Below are 17,161 nucleotides of genomic sequence, written 5' to 3'. Positions count from 1 at the left end.
GTACTAACCCTCCCTGGCCCACTCAGATAGAGACTTCAGGAACTCTACCAGCCTCTTAACAATCCAACCCTAGTACTTTCAAATGCTATTGAAATGTGACTAGCTGCTCGTCAGAGGCACATTCAGTCCCTTTCCCCCTCCCGATGACGGTGCAAGGTCTCAGGTGCAGTGGGACATAATTGAAAACCATTTCACCTGGCTTCCCTGCGCAGCACTCTGCACACAAGGCTGGTTTTGCAGCCAGGCTCTGTGCAGTTTTGTATAAGAAGGCAGCTGTATTCCTCATGATCAGTGGAACCGCAAGCAAACAAAGGGAATTGACCCCAGGGCCTAGAGACCAGGAGTGGTTTGTGGTGGTTGTGTGTCCATAGGTATATAGTGAGCTCTTTGGGGAAAGGGCCCTGTCTTATCTCGTTTTCTAAAGTGCTTAGTGTGCTTTAAGCGCTATGGAAGTGCTCCGGCATGTCGAATCTCCGCCACAAGATGGTAGAGGCGACTGGCACGCTCTCAGGCCAGGCTGTGCTTTTGAGGTCTCAGCACACAGCGATGCTGCCAGCTACAGTTTAAACTCTGCATTGTGATTTTTTTTTCTTAGGTGCAGTAGAGAAATTAAAGGGAAACACGGCTGTGGAGCTGAAACGCATTCAAGAGAGAACTTGAACTAAATCCGGTGGGAACAAAGCAGCTGGATTATAGCTCACGGTCAGCAACCCAGTGGGAAAGGAAGAGCTTTAGTGTGGGATGGAGCTGAATGTGATGTCCCTGCTTCCACACCCCTCCCGCCCCCCAGAGCACTGCTGTCCATACAGGAGGCCACTGGGTTGAGAGTCACATTTTGTCGTCATAGCCCATAGCTCTGCTGTTGTTTTTATTTCTTTTTTAGACCGAGGGCATTGGATTCAGTTATTACCATCACCTAGGTAATGGTGGGCCAATGGACCTTCAAACAGCACGCTGGCAGAGTGTGGGTTGGTGAATTAGGCCGGGCACGGTGTTGTGCCCTTCACAACTTCATTGAACCTGTCAGGAGATAAACCCCCATTGCATAAAGAGCTTTAACAGCGTAAATACTTTTTAAGAAAATCCCAGCCAGCAACCACCTCCATATGACTTTCGATATTTTCCTGGCTTTCTTCTCGAAACTTAATTATTGAAATATTTTGATGTAAACATGACTCCTTTCCCCCCTCACCGGTTGGACGCTCAGAGAAAGACATCAGAATCCTCAGTTTGGGATCACAGTCCTTTCGTTTGCAGTGAATATTGATGCCCCTCCTGGGGAGTCTGCAACTTCATTTTGGGTGAATAAGTAAGAAAGCCGGAAGCTGTTTGGGATAACAGTTTTGTGTACGTGCCACCAACTTTTAAACTAAAAAATACTTGGAAAGATTAAGAGATTTTTAAGTCAACTCTTTTAAAGAACAAATCTTCCCAATCAGTTTAACATAAAACTTAACAGTAATTTTAATTTGACTTCGGAGTCTCTAACTCAGCATAATGTATCAAATATCTGTTTTTAGTGAATGTCAGCAGATGTTCCAGGTCCAACCTAGTGGACGTGTTCCTTCTACTGGGAGCTGGGTTGCTCAATCCATGTAGGGATACTCTGTGTAAATGCCTGTGTGTGAATGGATTTATTGGCCTAATTTCTAACTGGGATGAAGTGGGGTCTGGTGGCCCCTTGAGAAGGAGAGCTGGGGGTCAGGATTCCTGTACTCTAAATCCATCTATGCAATTGAGTGAGACCTAGTGCAACTTACGTAACCTCCCCGGGGCGGTCTGTAAAATAGGTCTGATGACATCAGCCTACCTTGCAGTGGTGGTGTGACTGAATTATTCTGAGATCCTCAGATGGAAGGCACCTGTAACAATAGTGCAAAGTGCAGCATTGTTGTTTTATTACCTGGCTGTTTCCAGTTGTACTTGTTTGAGAAGAGAACTTCTGCAGCATGTATGCAGAGGAGAAGATGTCATATTTGTTTCATGTGGATGATGTGCAACCACCATCCCGCCATCCCAAACACCACCTCCCCCCAAAAAACCCTGCATTGCAGGTATAATCAAGTGTTTGTTATATAACAGTCAGCCATAAAAATGACTGCAGTAGGTTTGATTGCAAGATTAAGTAATAGGTTGAGCTGCGAAGAAAACTCTTTAGATAGCTTCAATAATAGGTATTGGCAAGGAAAACACAGGAAATCTATGAAAGGTTTTAAAAATATGAAGAAAATATTAGATGCTTCAAAGGCGATTTGTATTATTTACAATTGATCCCAGTGGATTTGCTCTTGCAGCTGGAGTCCCTGTTAGTGTTAAAACCCCTCTACTGCTGGCACCTGGGGGTTGTACATGTCTTAAAGTGGGGTGCTTGGAATGGATGCCATTGAAATGGGGGGCCCTTTTTACTGGTCTTGGCCAGAATGAGGCTTGCAGCTGAGGGCCTTACAGAAAAGGGTACAGACCTGCTTTGGTAACGCAGGAGAGCAAAGCGTCTGTTGCAAAGTCTTCTGGAAAAAACCAATCGTTAGTCGAATGGCCACCAAGGGAAAACTTTCTGCTGAAATGCTGGTTTGCTCCACAGACAACTGCTGACTAGACTTATCCTGTTAAGCAGCAGCCAAGGGGATTTGGGGAGGTGTTGTGAGCCTTCTGCGCGGTTTCCTCTCTCAAAAGAGCTCCCTTTCAAATCCCTGTGAGGTGCCGTGTGGTTAACAAGAGAGCTGCGGGCGCTGCAATGGGAGGCTTTTAGAGACCACCCTCCCTAGCCGCTCTGCTCTTTTCTTTTCCAAAGTGAATTGTGCGCCAGCAAAAGGTGCCAGATTGACAGTCATGAAGGCTAACGCCTGCAGCATGGAATCAGCCCGGGCAGCAGCTTCCCACGTACTGCTTCATCAATGAGCCTCTGTTGGGGAACTAACTGTAAGGGTGAGGAGGGAGTTCGGGAAGCAAGGTCCATTCAGACCTTGGTCTCCATACTGATGCTGCCAGCAAGGGTGCCTGCTGAGTTCAGGGGTGTATTACGACAAAATTAAAGCCTAGATCCCTGAGGACACTGAGGGCTGCTCGAGTCAGGGGTTCCCACCAAAATGTCATAGTGTCCCCCCCAAAAAATCTCTTGTTCTCAGAGCCCAGAGGCACTCTTCTTCCCCATGGCCTCATCTCTCCATCCCTCTTCTGAGCGTCCCAGACACTAAAAGCTCCTCCTCTCCTGCTGTCAAACTTTCCTCTCCTCCCTGCAGAAGAAACTTGGCATTGCAGATTTGCAGCATTCTCTCTGCAAGGTCCTTCCTGGAGCCCACGCCCTGTCTGGGAAACCTCTACTGCTTCACGTCTGTCACCGTCCCATGCTCATAGATGTGAGAGGGGGAAGAAAACTAGCTAGGTGACATCTAGCCTATCTGCCAGGGGCTGCTGTAAGTTTGCTCTGTATTGGACATCTCTAGATGCATTTTCCACTCTAGTTTGGGTGCTTCGTGCATTTCAGCTTCCAACTCTTCCCTTGGGAAACTATTGCATAGTCTGGGCACTCTCGCTCTGAGGAAGTTTTTCCTCTTATTTGTTCTAATTTTCCCCTGTCTTAATTTAATGCTATGACTCCTCGTTCTACTCGAATGGCCACTCCTAAATAATCCGTCTTCTTGCTCATGCTTATTCTCCTCAGTACCCCAGGAGGGACCATAAGAGTCACACAGAGACCTAATGTCAGCTTCTGGCTCTGTCATGAGACCTCTGCATACATGCAGCCTGAAGCAGTAGAAGGGCTAGAGGAAGAGCTGAACTCGGTTTTGTTTGGTTGGGAAGGAAATGCATGGATTCTAAAGCGGGAAGAGACCACTATGATCACCTCGTCCCTTCTCCTGGGTAACACAATCCGTAGAACTGCCCCCAGTACTCTCTAGAGCACATCTTTCAGAAAACATCCCATCTGGGTTTAAAAATTGCCAGTCACGGATAATCTACCACAACTCTTGGTAAATTGTTTCATTGATTAATTACTTGGACTGTCAAAAATGTTCACCTTATTTCCCATCTGAATTTGTCTCGCTTCAACTGCCAGCCATTGGATCATGTTAGACCCTTCTCTGCTAGATTGAAGCGCCCATTATTAAATATTTGTTCCCCATATAGATATTAACAGACTGTAATCGACTCACCTCTGAACTGTCTCTTTGTTAGACTCAAGAAGCTCAATCTAGTTTGCTTATCACTGTAAGGCAGGTTTCCTAACCCTTTAATCATTCTCATGCCTCTTCTCTGAAACCACCCAATTTATCAACATCCTTCTTGAATTGTGGACACCAGAACTGGACACAGTGTTCCAGCAGTGGTCACACCAGTGCCAAATTCAGAAGTGAAATAACCTCCCTATTCTTACTTGAAATTCCCTTGTTTATGCATCCCAGGATTGACTTAGCTCTCTTGGCTACAGCGTCACACTGGGAGCTCATGTTCAGCTGATTATCCATCGTGACCTCCAAATCTGTTTGAGTCCCTGCTTCCCAGGATAGAGTGCCCCATCCTGTAAGTACGGCCGACGTTCTTTGCCCCTAGATCATAGAATCATAGAGTTGGAAGGGACCTCAGGAGGTATCTAGTCCAACCCCCTGCTCAGAGCAGGACTAACCTCAGCTAAATAATCCCAGCGAGGGTTTTGTCAAGCTGCAGCTTAAAAACCTCTAAAGATGGAGATTCCACCACCTCCCTAGGTAACCCATTCCAGTGCTTCACCACCCTCCTAGTGACAAACTTTTTCCTAATGTCCAACCTAGACCTCCTCCACTGCAACTTGAGACAGTTGCTCCTTGTTCTGTCATCTGCCACCCCTGAGAACAGCCTAGCTCCATCCTCCCTGGACCCCCCTTTCAGGTAGTTAAAAGCTGCTATCAAATCCGCCCTCATTCTTCTCTTCTGTAGACTGAACAAGCCTAGTTCCTTCAGCCTCTCCTGATAAGTCTTGTGCTCCAGCCCCCTCATCATTTTTGTTGCCCTCCACTGGACTCTCTCTAACTTCTCCACATCCTTGTTGTAGTGGGGGGCTCAAAACTGGACACAATACTCCAAATGCGGCCTCACCAATGCCGAATAGAGGGGAATGATCACTTCCCTCCATCTGCTGGCAATGCTCCTACTAATGCAGCCCAATATGCTATTAGCCTTCTTGGCAACCAGGGCACACTGCTGACTCATATCCAGCTTCTTATCCACTGTTACCCCCAGGTCCTTTTCTGCAGTACTGCTGCCTAGCTCGTATATATTTACATTTAGCTGCATTAAAATACATACTCTTTGCTTGTATCCAGTTTACCAAGCGATCCAGATCTCTGTGTATGGGTGATCTGCCCTCTTCCTTGTTTATCGCTTCCCCAATTTTTGTGTCATCTGAAAACCTTATCAGTGATGATGTTATGGTTTTCTTCCTGGCATTCATTAAAATGTTAAATATCATGGGGCCAAAAACCAATCCTTGTGGGATTGCAGTGAAAACACACCTGCTTGATGATGATTCTCCCTTTACAATTACATTTGAGACCTATAAGTTAGCCAGTTTTTAATCCATTTAATGTGTGCATGTTATTTATGTCATTCCAGTTTTTTAATCAAAATGTCATGTGTTACCAAGTCAAATACCTTACAGAAAATTACATCAACACTATTATCTTTACCAGCAAACTTGTAATTTCATCAAAAAAGATACCAAGTTAGTTTGGCAGGATCTGTTTTCCATAAATCTATATAGATTTGCATTAATTAATCCTTTTTAAAAATTGACACAACATTAGCTTTCTTCCAGTCTTCTAGGGCTGCCACCAAGTGCTCCAAGACTTATTGAAAATCAAATTAATGGTCCAGCAAGATCCTCCGCCAGCTCTTTTAAAACTCTTGGATGCAAGTTATCTGGACTTGCTGATTTAAAAATTTGTGACTTTAGTAGCTTCTGTTTAACATCCTCCTGAGATACTATTGGAATAGAAAGAGTGTTATCCTCACCATGTGATGAAACAATATCATCTGTTTTTCCCCAAATACAGAACAAACATATTTCTTGAACATTTCTGCCTTTTCTGCAATTATTATTGATAATTCTACCATTTCCATCTAGTAATGGACCCAGTACCATTATCAGGATTTTTTTTGTTCTTAATACATTTTTAAAAACTCCTCCTTGTTCTTAACTCTGTTGGCCATAGATTTCTCCTTGTGTTCCTTGGCTTCCCTTATCAATTTTCTACAATTCTTAGCTTCTTATTTGTACTCTGATATATCAACTTCCCCTTTCTTCCATTTGTTATTTTTATTTATTAATTTTTTTATAGCTGCCTTCACTGCCTCTCTAATCAAAGTCATTTTGTTCATTTCCTCAGTTGTGGGATTGTATCTATATAGAGCATAGATGGGAGGGGAAGGGAGCCCTGCTTTGAATGGACCTCGTAAGGTCTACTGGAGCAGGATTCCTTTCCCGTGCAACTTAAACACTAACCTAATTTAATTGGATTTAATTGATGGTGCTCATTCAAAAACCTAGTAATTTCCCAAACCAAAACCTGTTTTTAAAAAAGTGTTAATAATGGGCAGTGAAATATGGCAGTGGAGGAAAAGGCTGGATCCCACGTCTGATTGGATATTTGGAAATGTATTTTTAAGAAGAATTTTGTAAAGAAAGTTTAACATTGTTTTTGGGTTCAATCTTGGCCCTTTTCAACCAGGTTTGTTTCGTTTGCGAGTAAATAGTTCGGAAGATTCATTGAGCCAAGCAGTCTGATTAGCTGACCAGCCTTTATTGCTACTTAATGCTATCTTGTCTTCCTGAGTCCTTTGCTTTCCTGCTAGCCTGGACTGACACCTGAATCCTTCTGGCCTGTTGGAAGAGGAAGTATATTTCCAAGTATTCAATTTTACAGAAAACAAGTGAGAAAAAACACAGACTGTTAAGTGTTTTAAGCAGAGAAAATGGAAGGAAGAAAATTAAATTTGGCCAAATGTGTGATTATGATGGGACAGACTAAAAATCTCAGGTCACTAGTGAAGTTATTACTGTTCAGTAGTCAGTGGATTTAATGGGGAAAGCCCAGACATGATCATCACCTAACTTTCAAGGTATCACATATTTTCCTAGAGCAAAACTTGGGCTCTGTGCATTGTTAACAAACCATTGGATTCTGCTTTTGAACCTCTCACTGCTATTGGCAGCTGATCTTTGACAGCTGCTACGCTGTTTTTAAACATACATTTTTATAGTGTCTCTCTAACCCCTTTTTTCATTTAAAATTTTATTCCCCCACCCCCATGCAGGGGATGGGAGAAAGACAACCCTCAACCTTGTGTAGTCAAGGTTATGGCGATAAATTCTGTTGCATTGTCACTTCTATTCGGAGTAAATTGGCTGGCCGCTTTCGGGCTGAAGGGAAGATAATTTGCTGTAGTATTTCAAATGGATTAGAAATGGATTTGAAGGGAAAGTTCATGCCTCCCATTACAAAGGCTAGAAAGAAGACTATCTTAAGGCACTGTTCACTCTCTGGCCTTCATTATCCACGCTTAATACCTCTCCTATTTTCCAGTGTTAATGAAATTTCCTGCTGGAGCAGGCCTGCTGGACGGATGGGAAAAGTCTTTAGATCTGAGGGCTTGTGTTGTAGAAAAGGAATTACAAGCCCCTCGTGTTGAGTGCCGGCGTATTCTTCAGGTCCTTGGCCCAGCTATTATCTCATTAATTTTATCCTCCTCTTCTCAATACAGTTCGTTTCCAAAGGCCATCCTTTCCATTAGGGTAACAATTGAGTGGAGTGCTGTGACACCGCTGTGAATGAAAAGCGACATGCTGTTTTGAGAGGCACCCTGCCCTTCTTTGGATGTGTCCTCTTCCTTCACACCCCCTCTCACACCATGTTGCCCCATCTCTGCCTTTTAGCCAGTGAGGCAGTCACTTTAAGCAGGTGTAGGAGAGACCAGCAGAATGTTACTGCCAGAGCTAGATAACAATTTAGAAGGCCAATGAATCCGGCTTAAATCAGTAGAGCCGGCTTTAGGAAGGGAATGAGGCTTTTATAAAGTATGATTTGGACAATTAAGTTCTGGGCGATACCCTCTCCCTTCTGTATGGCAACGGCTTATATATGCTCAGCAATTCACAGAATTATTCTCTCTTCCCCTCTGGTGCATGGCGCATAATGGATCTTTTCCAGTCAATTTTTGGATCTCTTATGCCACCTGAAAAAAAGACAGCTGGGGCCAGAGCTGGGCAGAGCAGAGGTAGGCAGCATCTGAGCTTCCCCTCCCAAGCTCTGGCATTGAGATTCAGGCCTGATTGCATACACACTTGTGATCTTGGACAGCCCTCTGCTTAAGAAAAGACTTGATTGTATAAAATTCTGTTGCAGACACGTATCCACTAGAGACCAGATTGAATCCTCTGGACTCATTTAAATGGTAGCCCATGCCAAATGGAAACTTAGGATTCTTGAGGATGAAAAGAATTAACCTCCCTGTGCAGTGTGAACTGCAGAAATGAAAAATAACAGCCGACGTGTTTCAGGTAACCGTAGGTTATCAGGGTTCCCGTGCCTTGTACTCCACAGACAGCAAGGTGAATTCAGGCAAAGACTGTATTCAGCCTTCTGCTCTCCCACCTCCATGCCCAGGTACAGGAGGTATCTGTAGCATTCCCTGCACTGGTCTGGACTGTATCTTTTGCAAGCAGGGTGAAGACAGATCATAAAACTGCTGAAGCAGTAATGTAACTTCCTGGCGCCTTTCCCTCAGTCTTTCTGTCTCCAGCGGGGGAAACAGCTCTAAAGGTTATTGGAGCGGATTACAACTCCATTTGGGAGTTTTCCCCCCCATTAACTTTGACTTTTCTAGAAATAAACATTTTTCAGGTCATAAGCCCTAGCTGATAGGTGACCGATCTTCCTGGGGTTCTGGGCATAGGGGACAGGGTGGAGGCAGTGTTGAGAGAGGTCACCATTCAGATTTTTCCTGTCAGAGAGAGAATGGGAACAAAATCAGAGAAGATTCCTGTGGCCACCAGCACAAAACTTCCCTGGGCCGACAACATGGTCATGCCCTCAGCTTGGATTTTCACCTTATATATCTTGCCCCCACAGTGTCTTCAGAGGTGTGTCACCCAAGCATTAGTAGCACAAGGTGTGTGTATGTAAACACAGCACATATGCTAGCACGTGTGTGCGTGTGTTAGGAGTGCAGCTGAGATTTTATTGTTAGGGACCAGGATGACCATGTTTCATTCCCAAATGGAGAAGCCAAGAGTACAGTATAAAGGCCTATCTGCGGTCTGGCCTATCTGTTACTATGCCACTCCCACCCTGCTGTAAGTGCAGCTCTGAATCTCTAGTCCAGAAGAAAGATAAAGATTCCCGTAGCATTTCGAAATATTATTTGGCCCATTGGCTATCAAGTTTAGTCAATCCCAGGATCTCTCATGCCAAGATTCCCCGTAGCTGCATTTGAATGGGAAAGTCGTGCTGTCGCTGCAGTCCCACAAGGAGAACAATGCAGGTGCGTGCTCTGCTTGTGCAGTTCTATGGCAATGTTTCCAGCCTTCAGCCTTTTAAGACGGTTTAATTGTTTCCTATGATTCCAGCTGTCTAGCTAGTGGTTCCTAGCTGAATGAGGAGCGGTGCTGTTGTCCTGTTCTGGGATCTCTTACGTGATGTATGATTGTCTTTAGCCTGGTGGCCTCTCCAGAAGCCCTTTCATTATCGCTGTGGTGGGACACCTCCAACTGGAAGAAGACCCCTTAGGTGGCCTGTCAGTGTTTCTGAAACTTACGTTCCAACCTCTGCCTGCTAGTTAAGAAATGCAAACCACACTGAGCTCGCTCAGCTAAGACACTATCCATAGCATTTAGTAGGGTTGTTGCTCCCAACGGGCTAGCCTGGTTCTCTTGAATGTTCTGGGCACTGACTTCTTTCTCTTTATAAAGAATTAAATATTTATAAATTGCAGTGGTTGCTATTAAAGAGTTAGTATTTGCCAGCAGGCACTGTACAGTTATTCTCTGCTCAGAAAGAAGGGGTGTGTTTTGTGGGGTGGTAACTATAGGGCAAATGGCATCTTTTGAACAGGGACTGCTGTCATTTGCAAACACTTAATAGCTTGTCACTCTCTGACAAAGAGAGAAAATAATGGTCCAAAATAGTCAGGGAAACTGTTGGAACTGTGGGAGCAACAACTGGGCTTAGACTGGTGGCGGTTTTTGAACGGCACTGAGTGCAAGCCCCTAGGTTTTGTCTGCACAGGCCCTGAAACTGTCACTTAACCCAGTTTTAAATGAGCACCGCCTAAAGATCGCTGAGCCAGCCTGTGTGAATAGGGCCAGGCAGGGGACAGAAATCATGCTCCTGTCCCTGAGGCTGCATTTAGTCTAGAGAATTGAACTGATGGGCTAAAAGTGCTTTAAAGACTAACAGATCGCTGCGTCCACATAACCATGCGGATGCAAGTTCTAGAGCTCTTGGCTTTGTTTGTGGGACGTTTATCTTCCAAATACAGAGGAGGTATAAACACTTTTTCCTGACCCGAACAAGTGTTTTGGGGTAAAAGGATTTTACTAACAGTGTAGCCAGGTCTTTGTTTCCCTCCAGCCCACTCTCATCCACCCACCCAGGTTGTACTGTCAATAAGTGGGTGTTAGTTTTTTCAGACACCAAGCAGTGTACAACACAGTTCAGTGATCGTTGATCTGCTAAATTAACTAACTTACTTTTCAAAATAGCAAAGCCAGGGGCCACGAGTGATTCCACTGAGATTAATGTGCTTTCAGCATTCAGTTCCAACTCACAAGAAGTGGCTTCTATAAAATGTTTTTCAGTGAGAATCACCTAGTGTCTTGACAGGGACAGCTTTCACTTCAGCAGTTTGCATACACACAATTTGCTGCTAACACAGGGGGAGAAAAATAAGCGTAACTTGCAGTAAGCTGCCCTTAGTGTGCTTTGCAACATGATAGATGTAAGATATTAACACAGCAGCGTCTGTATGCCCTGAACACTGCATCAGCTTCACTGAATTCCGTGCATCTCTGCTGGCAAGCCAGAGATGGAAATTTAAATGAGAATGTGGGGTTTTTTCTCCTACCAGAGATGAAAAGAAAATATTGAATGTTCCTGTATCAGAGTAATGTTGTAATAGCCGGGCCTTGTGTCTCGATCAGTGATGTTTTATAGGCATTCTTTTATGTTTTATATGTTGAAATCAAAGTAAATAAATCCCATGTCACTAACCATTCCCACTGTGCTTCATGTATATAGGGATTATGGATACAGCCCTATTTCTCTGAGCAAGCAAGAGAAACAGTCTATTTCTAGCCGTATCAGGGAACAACATACAAAATAACAGCATCTGCAGTCATGGAATTCCTTGTATAGTGTCAAGTGTGTGTAGGTCTTAGTTTCTTGTGGGCAGAACTTTGGGTGGAATTTCCTTATAAGGATCTTTGCTGTTGTACGTGACTTCTAATTTAAGTTGTGGTAAAGCAGGTTAAATACTTTCAAGCAATCTTTGCTAACTTGAAGGTTCCTATATGTGATTAGATTTTACACTGGGGTTTGATTTTTAGCTCAGGTGGAAGTAATTCCACGTTCTGTTAAAAAGCTGTTTGTCTGTAATGGATTGTTTTAAACATAGCTGTTGTGTATTACAACTATAGCAGATGGAGCATCACAGTCAATGAAATCATGCAACACTTATCTTTTAGCATACTTAAGTAAAGGAAAGTAACTGCACCAACCACCTTAGGGTGGATAGCTTTAACGAGGCCTTTTTCATGTGCGTTTCCCTGAGAAGGTTTTACTGAGTCTCTGTATTTAGAACAATACTGAGTGCAGGTGTCTGTATTAAGGATCTTGCTAATAAAACCCTGCAATCTAATGCAAATAGAAGCAAAGAGCACTCAAAGCACAACAAACTAACTGACACCATAAGTACAGTCCTGTCTATGCAACCCATTGTGTAGCTGTGAAGGAGGCTTGTGCTCTTTGGAGGTGTGTGTTTTATAGGTAGCTGAGAGAGATGCTTTGAGCACCAGCAGTGCTTTTCAGATGAGGATCTCAAAACGCTTTTCAAGCATTACCAAATTTAAGCCACTCAACCCTCTTCATGTTACAGGTGAGGGAAACTGAGGCACGGCGTTTAGACGATGTGTGTCAGTCACATAATATGGGGCAGGAATGGGAACAGACCCCAGAAACCCTTTTCAAGCCTTTAGCCCCCTCAAACCACCCTTCCCCTCTACATTCAAAACTTCACTTGAGCTTTGAGTTTCTAGTGCCTCATGCAGAAGGCGAGTGACTTCAAAGAACCTGTGGTTTTGTGGTGAGGAAGTTAGTCTATTAACAACAAATGCCATGTAAATAACATCTAGTTCTACACTTACTTCCTGTGGTGGAAGACGATAATCTTTACTATTTCCTAGCTATGGCAAGTAGGCAGCATAAATGGAGACGTAATGTAGGCACCACGACTCAGTGTGTGTTGTTTTTTTTTATTCTGAACCCCTTCAGTCTGCAAATGAATACAAACCTGTCAGGGACTATGGTCCACAGTTCAAGACTAAGGCAAAATGGGAACATAAGAATGACTAGCATGTAGGTTCTCTTGACAATGTGACTCTCCATCTTAAAATATTCCCTCTGGAGCTGTTTGAGTGAGGGACAGTGGAGGTGTGCAGTTCAGGTGGTCTTTCTTGCCCAGGGAATGTGGTATTGCTTTATTATTCTGAAAACTTTATTATGTGTTAACATAAGGTGTCCATCACTCAAGTATCAGGATCCATTTGTAATCTATATACACTAAACTCTGTGCATCCTCTCACAATATCTAGTTCAGTTCCCTTAGAAAGACCAGACTGAGGAGCGAATCATACTTTTGCAAGGGCCTGCCCAAATAAATGTGCCTTGAAAATGGTAGGTCTCTGCCTCCGTTAGGCCTGTGGTGTGAGTGAATTCCACAACTGAAGATCAACCACTGAGAGGTCCTTGTAATTCCGTTCTGAGAACCAGCAAGCAAAGCCGTGGCTATTTACCCCTGCCATGATGGGATGTAGAGGGAGGAGAGATGGTTCCTGAGACAACTAGGCACTTTTGGAGGATGATCAAGGTCTTGAACCGCATTGGAAGAGCATGGGATTAACATGGGATTAACATGGGATTAACATGCTATGTCCTATCTCCCCTGCCTAAAAGGAGGGCAGGTGCTTTCTGCACTTGCTGAAACTTCCAAGTGGCCCACAAGGGCAGTGCCACACAGTGCACGTTGAGTGTAGTGTAGCTTGGAGGTGATGAGATGAGGTTTCCTCCTGAGAGGTCTTGGGAATTTCAGGCTCTGCACTGAGAGATTTCATAAGAAGCAAACATTGTGCAAATCAAGCACCCTCCGTCTGTCATCATCCTGCTCCCTGTTGACCAGTGGAACTAGATCTCTCTAGAGAGAAAATTACTTTCACGTTGGTTTTTTTGGAATGGACAAGCTGAGAAAACAGATTGGAACTGAGTTGACAAGCATCTGTTTGAAGTGCAAATGATAGGCGTTGTTTCCCATCTGCAGGCTGATCTCTAGGCTATGAACTAGCACAGTCAGGCTTACTATCGGGGGTACTTAAATAGCCCCCTTCACCATAGTAATGGAGTGCCTGATAATCTTAATGCATTTATCTTCGCAACATCGCTGTGGGGTGGGGAAGCCCATTTATCCCCGTTTTGCACATAGGGAACTGAGGCAAAGAATGACTGTGACTTGTCCAAGGTCACACAGCAAGTCTGTGGTAGGGCAGGGACTTGAACCCAGCTTTTCCAATTCCCAGGCTACTGCTCTAAAACTGTAACCACTGGACCATCCTTCTCACTATATCACAGATTTGCTCATTAGGACAATAGAGGTGAGGGTCGGTGTTGAGAATCCAGGAGGAAATCAGGTACAACTCTCTTCCCTTCTGCATTATGATACGATTCACACACAACTGTCTGTTCCCAGAGATCCCAGGGTTGGGCTTACTGCGCTCCTTGTAGTCCATTAGAAATGCTAACTTCACTTTACAAGAATGACAGGGAAGCTGCTTTCTCCATTTCATGTGAGCACTTTGCTGTAAGCACAGATTTGTAGAGCTTTAATACGTCTAGAATGTCCCAAAGACACACTGAAGGACTTGCCAAAGAATCCTATTGCAGAATGCTGCAGCATATCAGTTCATTTTAAGGTTTCTCCCGCCCTGCTTCTGTGGAAATTTGCAAGCAGATGTATAAGGTTGGTAGCCAATGGCAACAACCATATTAAATGACTAGACTGTCAAACTAAGCACTAATAAATGTAACTATTACATTTTACAATTCCCCCTTTCTTTGCAGCACATCTTCATTTAAAGGTAATGCTCCCAGGGTTTGCATTCTGCTGATAGGGTGCCAGGTCTTAATTTACAGATATTCTTCAGTAATGCATGGTTTATATACGTTCTGTTAATAGCATTATGAGCATAATCTGTACTAATACAAAATTAGAGCTGTAATTTGCATAAACAAATTACTCTTTGGATTAGGGGTAAATGGTTAAGAGGACTGATATTTGAGTGGATTTAGATTTGGCTGCAGCAGTTCTGTTTGCATAACAGCATATGTACGAAAATGAGGCGCACAGCTTTATCCAGACTGAATGCAAACTGGCTTTACATAGGAACAGTCAGTCTGCCAGTTGGAAGGGTTTCCTGCAGTGAAGGAGCGCATGGTGGGTAGAGGTGGTCCAAAGGTGTTAATTTACAACCTTTAACAGCTGCTGTTTGTCTGATGGAGCTGTAGAAGGGCCCTAGATTAATTGTGTCTCAGTGTCCTAAAAGCACCAGGGCCATGTGATTGGGCTACACCTTTCTCCCTCTGGCTGCTGGGAAGTAAGGCGGGTCTCTCCCTTCTCATCCCTCTCGCTGGCTGCAGGATCTGCTCTTACAGCCGCGGGGGCGTGGGCTGGGAAGTCAGTCCAAGCCGCTGTCTGCGCTACCATGTCTTTTGGTTCCCAGTCTCTGCGCTCTCTGCTTTGTAGGCCCCAGGCAGGTCAGTGTCTGTTCCTGACGTGACACAGAGCAAGCAGAGCATGATTAGATGGGCCAGCCCTGGAAGTACCACATGTAATGTAATACCCTGCAGAGGTACTGGATCGCTTTCCTACGGCTTTAGGGCTCCAGCGAGCTTAGTTAGACCCTATTCAGGTGCAGTCGAGCCGCTGTGTCTCCCATCTGTCTGGAATTCCAGGACTGCATCTGCTGCCAATTACTTATGATTGCAGATGGGTCTTGGGCTGCTAGCTCTGGCCGGGCTGCTCCAACACTTCTGTCTAGCCAGGAGCAACATGCTTACCATCCTCTCTTGGGGGGTTCTTCTCCAGCACTGACGCAAAGCAGGGACAATCCAGGAAAATGGGCTCCTCAGAGAGAGACGACATCTGGCTTTAAATGAACCACTGGGCTTGATTTTCCTGCCCTTGGCAGCCATGGATCTTCCTTGTTCCAAACCACTGGGCAGCTGAGTACTCCAGTGCCCAGTTTCACTGGATGGCTGTATCCACATGTATGCATTTTGGTAGCCATAAAGTCGGCTCTGTCTTTAGAAGGCACACAGAAACCTTGTCGTGCCATATGCTGTTAGGCACTTTCAGCTGTACTCTGGGTTCAGCATTGGCTGTCTAAGTAACAGGCAGCAATATTTAGGGCCAATGAACAGGGCTGGGAAGCCATTTGATGTCCACTAGCACGTCTCAGCCAGCTTTATGCCCCAGAGTTCTCTTCCCAGCAGTACTTCCCCCAAACTCCTATTCCAACTGGGGGAGGACGGAGTTGTTCAGTCCTGTATGGAAGAGGCAATGAATATGTACTGTATCCTGAGCTGAGGCGTGGAAGGGCCTGAAAGGAAGTAGTCAATAGATGTCAAACAAGAGGAGTGGGGAACCTGTGATTTTCCTCCAGCCCGGGCTGTGAAAGAGCAGGAGAGGAGAGCCCCCGATTCCTCTAGTTATTTAGAGCTCTCCATAGTTATGGTAGCATGGAGCATGAGCGGGAAGGATCCCACTAGCACTAGGTAGGGCTGGATCCTATCACCAGGAGACTCCCTGCAGCTGTAGGTTTGTCCATGAAATCTGAAGCAAAGTGAAGCTTCACGTGGATGCAAAGCTCATCTCCTCTCCCATTTGTGGCAATTGCAGATCTCTGGTATTACACCAAATGCGCCAGTCACCCCCAGGCGGCAAATCCCAGCAGCTGCAGCCGAGATGGAAGAACAAAGGATTTCGCTGTATAGGAGGCGTGATGTACAGGGTGTCGGCCAATAAACTCTCCAAAACATCCAGCCCCCCAGTCCGGGGCGGCGAGCTGAGTAACAAGAGCCCCAGTCGAGCAGGTAGGTGATAATGCCTCTGTGTTCTCTGCTGAGAGTTTGCACCTGTGTGTGTGAATTCCAGGTGAGACAAACTGTGCAAGATGTGTCAGCATTCACATCTCTCCAACTCCATCGTGGCTGCGCTTTTGTTCCCTGCTTGCTCGTGAAGGGTCCCCGCTATCAAGTGGCCAGTAAACACCAGAAATCAGACGGGGTTATCTCCTCACTGGGAGAAACACGAGCAGATGCAGGCCAAGGATACTGTGTCCTTTAGTCTGATTGAATGAGAAATATGTATGCTCCTGAACGAGGATGTGAGATGGTAAAAGCGAAGTGCAGCTTATAGAGAAGAAGCACAACTTTGTATTAAAGGTCACCAGCTCAGCAGCGTTCCTGAGACTGCTTCTTCTCCCCAGACAGTGTTTCTGCTATTCTGTGTGACTGTTTTAATTCTTCCCAAACCCATCAAAATCCGGTAGGAGCATGTGTCTGAACAATCCTTTGGTTGCCACCCTCCCATAGCTTGTTCTACAGCCATTGACTGCTTTACCAGACACATGGAAGACTGCCTGAACTCAGGTGATACCATCCCATTTTCATAAACACAATGGCTCCCAGAGGTGCCTGAGATACTACAGTGATGGGCACCCTATAGCTACCGAAGATATTACTAGTGGCAAATGGGTCATCCAGTTCAAAGGCATCTGCTGAGTTCACCAAATTAAACTTAATACTGATGTAAGTATATCAGCGTGGCTGTTAACTGCTTCTAGATACATTTGTCCCAATAA

At 44.8% G+C, this 17,161-nt stretch overlaps 1 protein-coding gene across 2 annotated transcripts in view; it reads left to right on the top strand.

The window, feature by feature from the left end:
- The window catches only part of ZC3H3 (zinc finger CCCH-type containing 3), a 318,307-nt gene that overhangs the window by 177,177 nt on the left and 123,969 nt on the right, over positions 1-17,161 (top strand). For both annotated transcript variants that reach the window (XM_067560071.1, XM_067560072.1), the window contains exon 5: positions 16,198-16,391. In XM_067560071.1, the coding sequence (XP_067416172.1) occupies positions 16,198-16,391 (194 nt within the window). The remainder of the gene's footprint in view (positions 1-16,197; positions 16,392-17,161) is intronic.

This window comes from Emydura macquarii, unplaced genomic scaffold, assembly GCF_026122565.2.
Source record: "Emydura macquarii macquarii isolate MOO-44397 ecotype Brisbane River unplaced genomic scaffold, CSIRO-AGI_Emac_v2 contig_2246, whole genome shotgun sequence".
In the NCBI taxonomy this organism is placed as follows: Eukaryota; Metazoa; Chordata; order Testudines; family Chelidae; genus Emydura; species Emydura macquarii.
The sequence above is the reverse complement of the archived record's forward strand: the minus strand, read 5'-3'. Positions and strand labels throughout refer to the sequence as shown.